Source organism: Dendrobates tinctorius, unplaced genomic scaffold (assembly GCF_039654945.1).
Source record: "Dendrobates tinctorius isolate UK_male_01 unplaced genomic scaffold, ASM3965494v1 ptg000090l, whole genome shotgun sequence".
Classification (NCBI taxonomy): domain Eukaryota; kingdom Metazoa; phylum Chordata; class Amphibia; order Anura; family Dendrobatidae; genus Dendrobates; species Dendrobates tinctorius.
This window is the reverse complement of record NW_027361758.1, coordinates 3,165,221-3,177,367: the sequence shown is the minus strand read 5'-3', so window position 1 is coordinate 3,177,367 and position 12,147 is coordinate 3,165,221. Positions and strand designations below refer to the sequence as shown.

General features: G+C 40.1%; 1 protein-coding gene across 2 annotated transcripts in view; it reads right to left on the bottom strand.

Moving 5' to 3' along the window:
- BCL7A (BAF chromatin remodeling complex subunit BCL7A) overlaps window positions 1-12,147 on the bottom strand; it is a 35,213-nt gene that overhangs the window by 14,272 nt on the left and 8,794 nt on the right. The window contains exons 2-4 of one of the 2 annotated variants that reach the window (XM_073585998.1): window positions 11,021-11,102; window positions 9,882-9,944; window positions 6,772-6,868 (exon numbers count right to left, since the gene is read on the bottom strand). In XM_073585998.1, coding sequence (XP_073442099.1) covers window positions 6,772-6,868; window positions 9,882-9,944; window positions 11,021-11,102 — 242 coding nt within the window. The remainder of the gene's footprint in view (window positions 1-6,771; window positions 6,869-9,881; window positions 9,945-11,020; window positions 11,103-12,147) is intronic. The other variant, XM_073585999.1, reaches the window with a different exon arrangement.

Below are 12,147 nucleotides of genomic sequence, written 5' to 3'. Positions count from 1 at the left end.
GCTGTAATTCTGCTACATATAGGCGATCTGATCATCGCCTCTATGTAGCAGAGGCGATTGAGCTATGGCAGCTTCTAGCCTCCCATGGAGGCTATTAAAGCACACCAAAATTGAAAAAAAGTTTTTATAAACATGAAAAAAAATATAAAAGTTTAAATCACATTAATACACATTAGGTATCGACACGTTCAGAATCGTCCAATCTATAAAAAAAAAAAAAAAAAAAAAAGATTAACCCGATCGCTATATGTTATCCTTAAAAACGTCAGCTCAGCACGCAAAAAATAAGCCCTCACCCAACCCCAGATCACGAAAAAGTGCAATCTCACACGTTTTTTGTTTGGCTTTTTTGCTAGGTTCACTAAATGCTAAAACTAACCTGCCATTATGATGCTCCAGGTCATTGCGCGTTCATAAGACACCAAACATGTCTAGGTTCTTTTTTTATCTAAGTGGTGAAAAAAAATTCCCAAGTTTGCTAAAAAAAATAAAAATAAATAAATTGCGCCATTTTCCAAGACCCGTGGCCTCTCCATATATTTGAAATTTCACGGCACTTGGAATTTTTTTCCCGTATTCGAGTACACAACATGCTAAATTCATTGATGTCTTTCAAAAGTGCAACTCGTCCCGCCAAAAATAAGCCCTCATATGGCCATATTGACAGAAAATTAAAAAAGTTATGGCTCTGGGAAGAAGGGGAGCGAAAAACGAAAATGCAAAACCGAAAAAAGCTGGAGTCATTAAGGGGCTTAGGGTTGTCATGATGGCACTCCCGCCGAAACGCTCGTAGGGGCAGTGGCATCATGGCTTGGCTAAGATACAGGGTTTAGTTATCCTTAGAACTGTCTTGACAACGGCTGAACTATGCGCTCTACTTGATGATGATATTTTGGTCTTAATATCTGTCTTTACACTTAGCACTTTAGTATAAAATGATGGCCAGTATTAGTTTTTGGTAGCTTTTTTTTATCATGGTTTAATGCCAATAAATTAAATAGCATCTAGCAAAGCTTTACCAATTGTCGGTACGCTTCCAATCTGTGGTTACCCTTTCTCTTGGCTTCCGGACAATATTCACCTGCCTTACCTTTTTAACATTTTGTATTCAAATATTTTAATAAAGATTTTTTGTGTATCTAGTTCTGTGTGACTTTTCCTTTCTATGCTCTCATCTTCACAGTGGTGATGAATTCCTTTCTATTATAGTTCTATATGTAGGTACTTTAAGTATAATAATATATTGCTTACTGTGCATGTAAGTACCATTCCAGCGGCTAACTTTTGATATAACTGATGAGATTCTATGTAGACTGGAATGGGGAGGAGAATGGAGGGGCTCTGCTTCTACCTCTCTCTCCCACATAGGAGATGGCCCTGGCCAATGAGAAGATTCTACCTCAGTAATGTAACAATCTGTCTTCACTGAATACAGATAGATTTTAGCTGGGACCTGAGAACTTTGAAAAGAAATGATCAATTCAGGAGTAGAAAGAAGCAGTAAAGTAAGGCTGGTTTCACAGGAGTAGAAAGAAGCAGTAAAGTAAGGCTGGTTTCACACTTACGTTTTTTTGCGCTGCTTTTTAGCGCAAAAAAACGCATGTGTTTTCCCCCCTATACTTTAACATGGGTGCGCATATGTGCGCACGTACGCGTTTGTATGCGCATGCGGTTTTTTGCAGTGTGCGCTCGGGCGCACAAAATGCATCCTGCTGCATTTTTTGTGCGTCCGACTTGCCCCCAAAAAACGCATGCGCACGCAATGCGTTTTTTTTTTTTTTACAGCAAAACACCCATTAAAGTCTATGGGTGCGCATACGTGCGCATTGTAATGCGCACGTATGCGCAAAAAAAGCATGCGTTTTTTTAAAAAAATGCACCAAAACCCGCAAAAAACGCACACAAACGCCTGATGCGTTTTTTTCATGCATTTGTGTGCGCAAAAAACGCAAGTGTGAAGGTAGCCTTAGTGATATATTGCTGGCCTCTACATTATGCTGCTCTCAGATAGGGTAGCAAAAACATGGTGACAGATTCTAGGTAGTCAGACAGCACACCCTTGAGTAACCACTAGGGCTGTGGAGTCGGAGTCGTGGAGTAGTAGTTGGGAGTCGGTATGAAATGGACCGACTGCGAATCTTAAAATATATAATAAATTGGGTACAGTAGTTCAATGCAGTTTGTGTGGAATTTTTTTCATAAGAATTTGGGAAAGCTATGAAATGTCCTATGTCTGTCCTATTCCTGATCTATGGTCTAGACTTTTAGCGGAGATGAATCTGCGCTGCAGTTTATGTTCATGATAAGTAATGAAGCTCCTCCTCTACAGATAAGGTACAAAATAACAAAAATACAGAGGAAAGGAATGCCTGCATTCATCTCAGGAGTAAACAGGAAAGCAGGATTAAGGGAAGTACTTCTTAAAGCATAACTAAACTTTCAATAAATTGGGCATAAATCAATAGTCCAGTATATGGCATCTCTGTATGCTTGATGTTTTAGTTTTGCTCCTGTTTGGAGAAATTAGCTGCTCTGATGACTTGTATACACTATACATAGAATATAAGGGGAAAAACTGTTTTTTAACATCTCAAATTCGGAAGTACACTAACAGGATTGATGATGACATATACAGCTCTGGCAAAAATTAAGAGACCACAGCAAAATTTTCATTTTGTCTGATTTTTCTCTTTATAGGTATATTTTGAGTAAAATGTAAATTGCTCTTTTAGTCTATAAACTACTGACATGTCTTCAAATTTCCAAGTACTAAATTTTGTATTTATTTTTCAGAAAATGAGAAATGATCAAAATTACAAAAAAATACAGTACTTGCAGACCTCAAAAAATGCAAAGAAAAAAAGTTCATAATCATTTAGAAACAACAACACTAATGTTTTAACTCAGGACGAGTTCAGAAATCAATATTTTGTGGCATAACCATGATTTTTAATCACAGCTTTCAAGCGTCTTGGCATGCTTTCCACCAGTCTTTCACACTGCTTTTGGGTGACCTTATGCCACTCCTGGTACAAAAATTTAAGCAGTTCTTCTTTGTTTGATGGCTTGTGAATATCCATCTTCTTATTGATTACATTACAGAGGTTTTCAATGGGGTTCAGGTCTGGAGATTGGGCTGGCCATGACAGGGATTTGATGTGGTGGTCCTTCATCCACACCTTGATTGACCTAGCTGTGTGGCATGGCGCATTGTTCTGCTGAAAAAAACAGTCCTCAGAGTTGGGGAACATTGCCTGAGCAGAAGGAATCAACTGGTTTTCCAGGATAACCTTGAATACGGCTTGATTCATACGCCCTTCGCAAAGATGACGGTCATCCCGGTCAGTGGAGAGTAGTTTTCGCCCTGCAGCTTGACCTTGTTGTAATGGTCTGCCCTCTTACAAATTTTAAGGATGGAGGCAACATGACGCTCACTGTATACCTCTGCTAGTAAAGCCAGAATTGAGCCCTTTTTTTCCTAACTCAAGACTTTTCTTTTCAACTCCTTTGGCATGGTTAAAAGTTACTTTTTCATTCCTATTACTTTTGGGATATTACTAGCACTTGTTTTGCCATCCAGCTTGTCCTATGCCAAGAGGATTGTGAACACCACAGCAGGGGTTTTTATACTTTCCTTCGTTAAATAAGATTTGGTGCAGGTGATCACCTAATCAGAAGCACATTAAGTATAATGAGGTGTACTCTGGTTGGAATTCAACTGACAATGGAATGGCTAGCATACATGAAGAGAGGCAGATTTTTATAAAACTGCACTGGTCTCTTCATTTTTGCCAGAGGTGTGTGTGTGTTCTGCAATATGATTCAGCACAAACATGCTCTCTCCTTCCTTCCTCTTCATAGACTGAAGAAATATGATGTGAAGCATTTAGTGAGCTGTACCCTGAGACAAGCCTGAAATTGAAAGCTATCTAACAACATTTTACAAACTTTATACTTCTCACCTGTGATATTGATTTATGCAAAGTTTGTTTTATTTCTATCCTAAATTATACACAGTGCATGATTCCCTATTCTTGCAAGAATTACAATATACCTTATTTTTTGTACAGGACAAAGTTATTTTGAGAGTGAATTTACATAATTACAAAATGTCTAAGAAGCATCTTATGAAGTCAGCTGTATTTGAGCATCTCAGTGACTCAAGATTAAAAACATTTTGTGTGTCAGTGTATAAGTGACCCAGATGAAAACAAATGGTGTGATGCCAAAATCAGTGCATACTCAGGCAGTGATAAAAATGCTTCTTCAAGAGCTTCCAATCTAAAAAGACATTTACAACGCTGCAACCCAGAAGTTTAAAAAGCTGTGATTGAAAAAGATCTCAGCAGCACCAAGAAACCAGAGCCCAGCACTTCCCGCCAGGCAAAGGAGGAGGAAAGAGCGTCTCAAACATCAGTTACAACATATTTTGTGACAAAGTTACTGTAATAATGACAGCAGATGTGTTTAAAAGACAGCTCATCGAGCTTGATGTGAAGGACAGTGTACCATTATCATTATTTGCACGACCAGTTTTTACAGCTCTTAATGGAGAAATGGCCCGCAAAAATGGTGTTTCTCTGGAAAGAGGAACTATTAGAAAATTAGTGATTGAAGAAGCCCTTAACTAAAAGGAAGATCTTAAAGACTCTCAAGAGACGCTTTGTGTTTCTTAGAATGGATGCCTGCACACGTCACAGAGTGAACTATTTTGCTATCAACGTTCGATATGTTTGTGACAACAAAACATTGTTACCAAGACGCTGGCAGTGAAAGATACTAAAGCTCATCACAGCAGCCAGTTTCTCCAGGCCTTAGCGGAAAAAGTTCTGCAAGATTATGAACTCAAAAAAGAACAGGTTCTTGCTATTGTAACTGATAATGCTTCAAACATGATAAGTACAATTAAACTGATGAATGAGAATAATGAAGGTGAACAGCAGCTAGAAGAACATTTCACATTCAGTATGTTGGAGAAGGAAGGCCACAGTCCTGTTCCCATAACGGAGAAATAAACCGATATAACTACAGAAGAACAGCAAAATGATTCTTTACAGTTAAGCCCCCGTTACACATAACGATGTCCCAGCGATCCCACCAACGATCCGACATGATGGGATCGCTGGGACATCGTTAGGCTGATCGCTGGTGAGCTGTCACAAGACAGCCCCAGCGATCAGGACCAGCGACGCTGGTTTCTAATGTAGACGTCGGGCATCCAGGAGCCGATCCTGCACGATCAGCGATAACCGGCAGGGGGGCTGGTCGCTGATCCCCGTCACACACAGCGATCTCGAGATCGCTGTGTGTGACGGGGCCTTAAGATGATCTTGTTGAAGCTGCTTCACACCTTTTTCCTATTCATCACATGTGCTGTGTTGTAGCACACGCTGCAGCTGGCAATAAGAGATAGTCTGCAAGAGAGACATGCTGGAACTCTGATTAGCAGAGTGAGGAAATTGGCTATTGCTGCCAGAACCCGTAAAATTGATTCCAATCTTGAAGAGCCGTGCTGGAAAAGGGGCAATTGTTGTTCAAGCCACTCAGTGGGGCAGCACCTATTTAATGATTGAGCGATTGCTTAAGCTGAAACCCTTCCTTGTAGATATGGCCAACCCTCGGGTAACACTACATGAAGGTTAATGGACACAGGTGGCTGAATTGAAGGAATTGCTTCATCACCCATTTACAGTGACTAAAAAGTTACAAGCTGAGGGTTTAACTCCTGGCATTTTTATAAAGGAGTGGAAGAATTTGTTGTTTGGCATCTCCCAAAGAGGAGGTTTAATCGCAGATGGCATTGCTGCTTCAATGAAACGGAGAGAGGCATTGTTATTAGAAAATAAAATTCTTCTGGCAGCTGTTTATGTGGACCCGAATCATCGTATATTGCAGGATGAACAATAGCTTACTAAAGGAAAATAAGCTTTGACTGAGGTAGCAGTTAGGATGAGTGGGCTACAAGATGGCCAAGAGCAAGAGGACTCGGGTCCTGCCCGTGCTGCTGCTGCCGTTTCGTCATCCTCATCAGATGAGGAGTTTGATTTCGAAAAGTATTTGGATGACATGGAGCAGGCAAAGTGTTGCCGCAGGGAAAAAGATTCCACTCCCATAGAAAACAGATTAACCATATTTCAGCAACATTTTTCACTTGCTCTCAAAGAAGTAGAAGAGTTCAATCGTTCATCAAAACTGACTGTGCACGAAGCAATTCCTTTCCACCCTGAAATTGTAAGAGATGTTGCCCATGTGGTTACTGCTTTTGTTCTAAAGTTGTATTCCAATAAATATATTTTATGTTCTATCTAAATGGCTTGATTATTGTATCATAATAATGATTACAAGCCTGATGTTACCATTTTACTACTGTAAATTTATCACTTAAACATGAAACACGTATGAGGGAGTCGAAGACATGGAAATTGAGGAGTCAGAGGTTTGGCTTACCAACTCCACAGCCCTGGTAACCACTGTCCACTTGTTTTATAACTTCAGATCAAAGTAGAAAAATCTGTAAGTTCGAAGATTTATTTCCTTATCTACCAGTGGAGTGGTTATAAACACACACACACGTTTGTTTTATAAATACACTGATAGATATCTAAGGTTCACATTGAAGTTTTGAGGCTAGTCTACATGTGAAGTGATGGACCCTATTATACAGTAAGTGGGATCCATTAGAAAACAAGTCCAACATGGTTCTGTTAAGAAAAGAAGCCACAATGCTAATGTGAGGAGTGCCTAAATGATAGTATATATCTCTATACCTACCGTGCATGTCCATCATCCCTGGGGAAGAGCTATTTTCTGGGGTAGTCAATTCAGAACCACATTTCTCATCTTTTGTTTTCTTTTTGTTTTTTGTCTTCTGAATTGAAAAGTAAAAAGGAAACACAAAAAGAGAAAAACAAAAACAATACCACAATATTTAAATAAAAATATATAACATGACAATCAACTAATCTCAAAGGGCGAAGTAAGAAAATTAAAAAGTTAATTAAGAGGTAAATATTACTGAAATTAATATAAACTACCCAGAAATAGAGCCCCCCATGTATCCAAGTCATATACAAATGTAGTTAGTATAGTAAGCATGCAGTCTTAACATTAGGCACCTAACCTTCTATGGACGGGTAGGTGCCTAATGAATAAATAAGAAAATAGCACATTGACTTTAAAAATACAGGAAAATATTCTATATTGTTCAAATTCGGAAGAATCTATCAAATACATAATTATAACCATTAGCAGTAAACAACAATTTATTGTTCGAAGGGCAAGTCTAAATTTTGCAAATTTGTTTCTGCAGAAGGAGAGCAAACAAACAAACCTACACGTAAAATAAAGAAAAATAAAAAAACAACCTGTTTACAAATCTGTACTTGAGGATTTTTAATAAAATCTAGAGGTAATGTACAACACTACAATACCTGCAGATGCAGATTTGTTTTCCTTCTCCATAAAATTGGGAAAATTAGCAATCTAATATATAAAGCTCAAGTGTGTGTGTATGTATGTGTGTATGTCCGGGATTGGCATCCGCACCGTCGCAGCTACAGCCACAAAATTTGGCACAGTCACACGTCTGGACCCCGAGAGCATCCTAGGCTATGTTGTGAGGCGAAATTTTAACCCCGCGCGTTCCAATTCACCAAACAATTTTGCCTCTATCTACATAATGGGGAAAAAGTGTGTGTGTGTATCAAGCCCCGCCCTTCATTATGATGTCATAATGGTTGCCATGGCGACGCTGATGTCATCATAAGTTGCAAGCCCCGCCGCTCATTATGTCATAATGGTTGACTATGGGATGGAGGATGTGTGATGGGTATATGGGCACTGGACTATGGGATGGAGGATATGTATGACGGGTATATGGGCATGGGACTATGGGATGGAGGATATGTATGATGGGTATATGGGCATGGGACTATGGGATGGAGGATGTGTGATGGGTATATGGGCACGGGACTATGAAATGGCGGATATGTATGATGGGTATATGGGCACGGGACTATTGGATGGAGGATATGTATGATGGGTATATGGGCATGGGACTATGAGATGAAGGATGTGTGATGGGTATATGGGCACTCGACTATGGGATGGCGAATATGTATGATGGGTATATGGGCACTCGACTATGGGATGGAGGATATGTATGATGAGTATATGGGCACGGGCCTATGGGATTGTGGATATGTATGATGGGTATATGGGCACGGGCCTATGGGATTGTGGATATGTATGATGGGTATATGGGATGGAGGATAATTATAATTTGCTATAACTAACCACAGTTAGTTACTATGCCCGGGCAGTACCGGGCTCTTTAGCTAGTAAGTCTATAAAGCCCCAAAAGAATGAACATCATGCATATTTTCTAAATGGCTGCACGCTACATTCATAGTGATGGCCTATGCTTAGGATAGATTATCAACACCAGACTTTTGGGAGTCTATCAAAGGCACCCCCAACCCATCCATTAGCTATTGTCAGCTGCATGTAGGCAATGTTTGGAGCGTAACAACACATCACATATACCGTTTAGTGCCTACTGGTGAGAAGAGCAGCTCTGCTCCTATTCAATTGGCAAAAAGCTGAGCTGCCTCTCAGTAACAACAACTAAACAGTGTATGGAGCTGCGGTGTTCCATTCCAAACATTGCTTACATTTGGCCGCCGCTAGAGCCTATAGCAGATAATCAGTGGGGGTGTCCAATGTCAGACCCCACCGATCGAATAATAAGAGAACAGTATAAAAGCAATGGAGAACCCCTTTAAAATGTGCACATTAATTCCCGTGAGAAATAAACATCCCAGGGCATTTGGATAAGATTTTCCTGCTACAGCAATTATCTGTCTTGTAATGGAAATGTAATATAGCGAGGGTTCACAATACAATATGTAACTTTGATCCTAACGTCAAACAAAGTCAGAGCTTTAATAAAAAGATGTCCCAAAGGCAATAATCAAGACCGTTGCCACTTTTCAATACCTGTCAATATTTGGGCCACCATGCAACTATTTTGCATGGCTTCTGAGGGCTGAGACCTTGGTGCAAATGTCAGGCATATATTGAAAAGAAGAGGGGTTTCTTAAAATTAAAAAAAGAAGAACGGTAAATATTTACTGCTGCTTATATAAAAGCTTTACAGGGGATGTTTCCATTTACATCAGCCACAGCCAATGTTGTAGAAAGCTAATGAACCAACCACCATGGTTTTGAAGTGTGGAAGGAAACTATAACACCAAAGAGTAACATATTTTGGGAGATTATACAATACACAATTACTGTATATCCCTGCAGGTGCTACTCATGGTTGTATCTGACTCCGGGACCACATGCTGCTTATAAGTGGCAACTGTCCTGACTGCTACCTACCGGGAAACTTTTTATTAGTCTAGAATCCTCCTAATAAAATATCTCCATGTAAAATAATGATGAAAGCTGAAATACTACAAATGTCTCATTTCAATTGAACAGGTGACAATTTAGCCATTATCTCGATATTTCCACTCAGTTTTCATTATTTCTGCCTCTAGTGACATGAAGCAGATGTTTCCACACCCACAACTAACTTAGTTCTACATGGCCGAGAATGCGTCATACTAAAAGTCACATAATGATGCTACCTGAATCCTAGATACAAAACATTGGGGACTTTAATTTTAGGTCCTCTGCAGACTGAGCCGCTGGTAGACGTATAAACCTTTTTTTGGTGTCTTTTTTCACTAGCATTTGAGCTTTCATCATTAAAAAGTAGCAATCCCAACATAGTTAGTGCTAACAGTGTATAAATCATCATGCTTGTGTGTTAGTGATGAACCCACGTCCTGCAACATTGAAATCAAACTAGAGTAGAAAAGACAGAATCTGACTTTTCCACAAGGTTTTGGTCGCCTCAGAAGTCCCGAATTCTCATCTGTCACTTTCAAATCAATCTGAAGGGAAAGAAATGTACAGAAATAAATTGACTGGCTGTGGATTTCCAGTGCTATTGACTTGTATTAAATATAGCTGTGCCCCCAGAGGGAGACTAATAGACATACTGCAGAAGAACATTCACAATTGATTCTTTTTGAGTAAATACTTTTTTTTTTTTACCTTTATGTCACTTTATACATTTCTTTTTTATTTCTTCAGAGAGCAACCAAGACAAGAATTTCTTTTCAGTATGGCAGCAAGCATAGCGCGTTAATATCAGGTTGGTCAGTCCCATGAGGAGGCACTGCATTTGTTATGGTTACAGGGGAGATGGTTTTCATTTTTCCTAACTTGTGCTCAGCTATGTCCGACAATCCCATAGAGAATGAATGACGCAGAGGCGAGCATGCTCGACCTACCCTTCATCCAGACGGATCCTACAGAGCCCGATTCTTGGGATGGGATACCAGTAGTCAGTCTCCCCTCGACCCAAGATTGGGTAAGAAAAAAGAATTTTCATCTGGATAGAGCTATAAAAGCTGGTCAAAAGGATTTTTGTACATACTTGAGAAGTAATTTGACAGGAAGTGTCTCAAGTGCTGAACTGGTTATTTAGTCTGGGCAGGGTATGACCACCAGTTTTAGGCATTCAGTAAGGTATTGTTAAAAGAACTAGGGGTAGCACTTGTAGCAAACCACTATTGAGAGCAATGACCCCATTTTCTGGATATTTTAGACGCCACCTAGTGAGATGGAGAATGCCCCATTTTAGCCAGAGCTTATGGATTGGTGGACTTTGCCCCTTCAAACTTATAGATGGGGACAATTCATTATCAGGTTACACTTTCAAAAATGTCCTAAAATGTGTGTGCAAACCTGGTAAACAATTTTCACTTGCAAGCAAGCACTAATTTTTCATTTCCAGATAGAATGCCACTGCCTCGTACAAATATGCATATTTAGACAGCACAGAAGTCAGTGTAAAATTAAAAAAAAAAAGAAAAGAGATAAACCTTTCACCTTTCAGGTAGAGCTGTGTCTATAAGCCATCAATTCTGAAATTAAAAAAGCGAACAGACTAACAAAAGCTTACATCATCCCCTTTCGGCTCAGCAACCGGCACCCATTTGTAAATCCTAAGTGAGGTATCTCCAACAGTCACCCATTTCTTCTCCCTAAAAACACAAGAGAAAATAATATAATCTGTGGCTTCTTAAAAGGGGTTGTCCAATATTAAGACATGTCAGGTCCCCAATTAAAATGAACATAATCCATGTTCCCCTCATGAAGTGACGCTGTTCCCCGATGTGGGATCTCCTTTTCCAGGGGGGGGGGGTGACGTGAATTATTGTCACATGCCAGCAGCAGCCACTGAGCTGCCACTCGTCACCTGTAGCCTTTACCATTTCGTCAGAGCAAACGTTTGCGCTGATGGAATATTGATGAGCTGGAGCTGATGAGCAGCTGCTCATTCTATGCAGTTGGCACATGACAGAGTAATGTCACGTCAACCTCTGTAAACAACGGTGACATCGGGGAACAGCCCCGCTGCAGGAGGGGGACTAGCAATTATTTTTATTTTAATTGGGGCCATGAAATTATTAAGCTAGGGTTGCCATGTGCTGGACAACCATTTAAAGGGATTGTCCAGACTTTTGAGAAGTCTGTAGTCACTATGTGACTGCAGACTTCTGAATCCTGAAAGCATGCACACTTTAACACAGTCAGGATTCTCCATTGTTCAGGTCGAGAGCAGGTCACGTGAATGCCAGTATGCGATTTGCGTACTCCCGGCCACATTCTGACAGGACATGCCCAGTCTTGTTGAATTCACTCGTATTGATCACATACTTGTGGTGACATGACCGCTCAGTCTGGGCCTTAACACCGGAGAATCCTGACAGTGTGTGGTTTACACACTGTAAGCATTCAGGAGTCTATAGTCACTAGTTGCAAAGTGACTGTGACCTATCAAACGGCCAGACAACCCCTTTTATTGCAAATAAGAGCTCTCATAATATACAATGTAACAGGATTAGTTCCATTGTTACTGAGCGTTTATTCATTGTAACTTTGACTCCAATCAGACACTCCTAAGATTAGTAATAGGGGATGATGGCATGAGCTGCTTATTTAGGCCACTTTCACATGGAGTTTGCATTGAATGTTTGCCATATCCACCGGAAATAGCCAATCATTGCGGTGCTCAGGAGTGTTGCT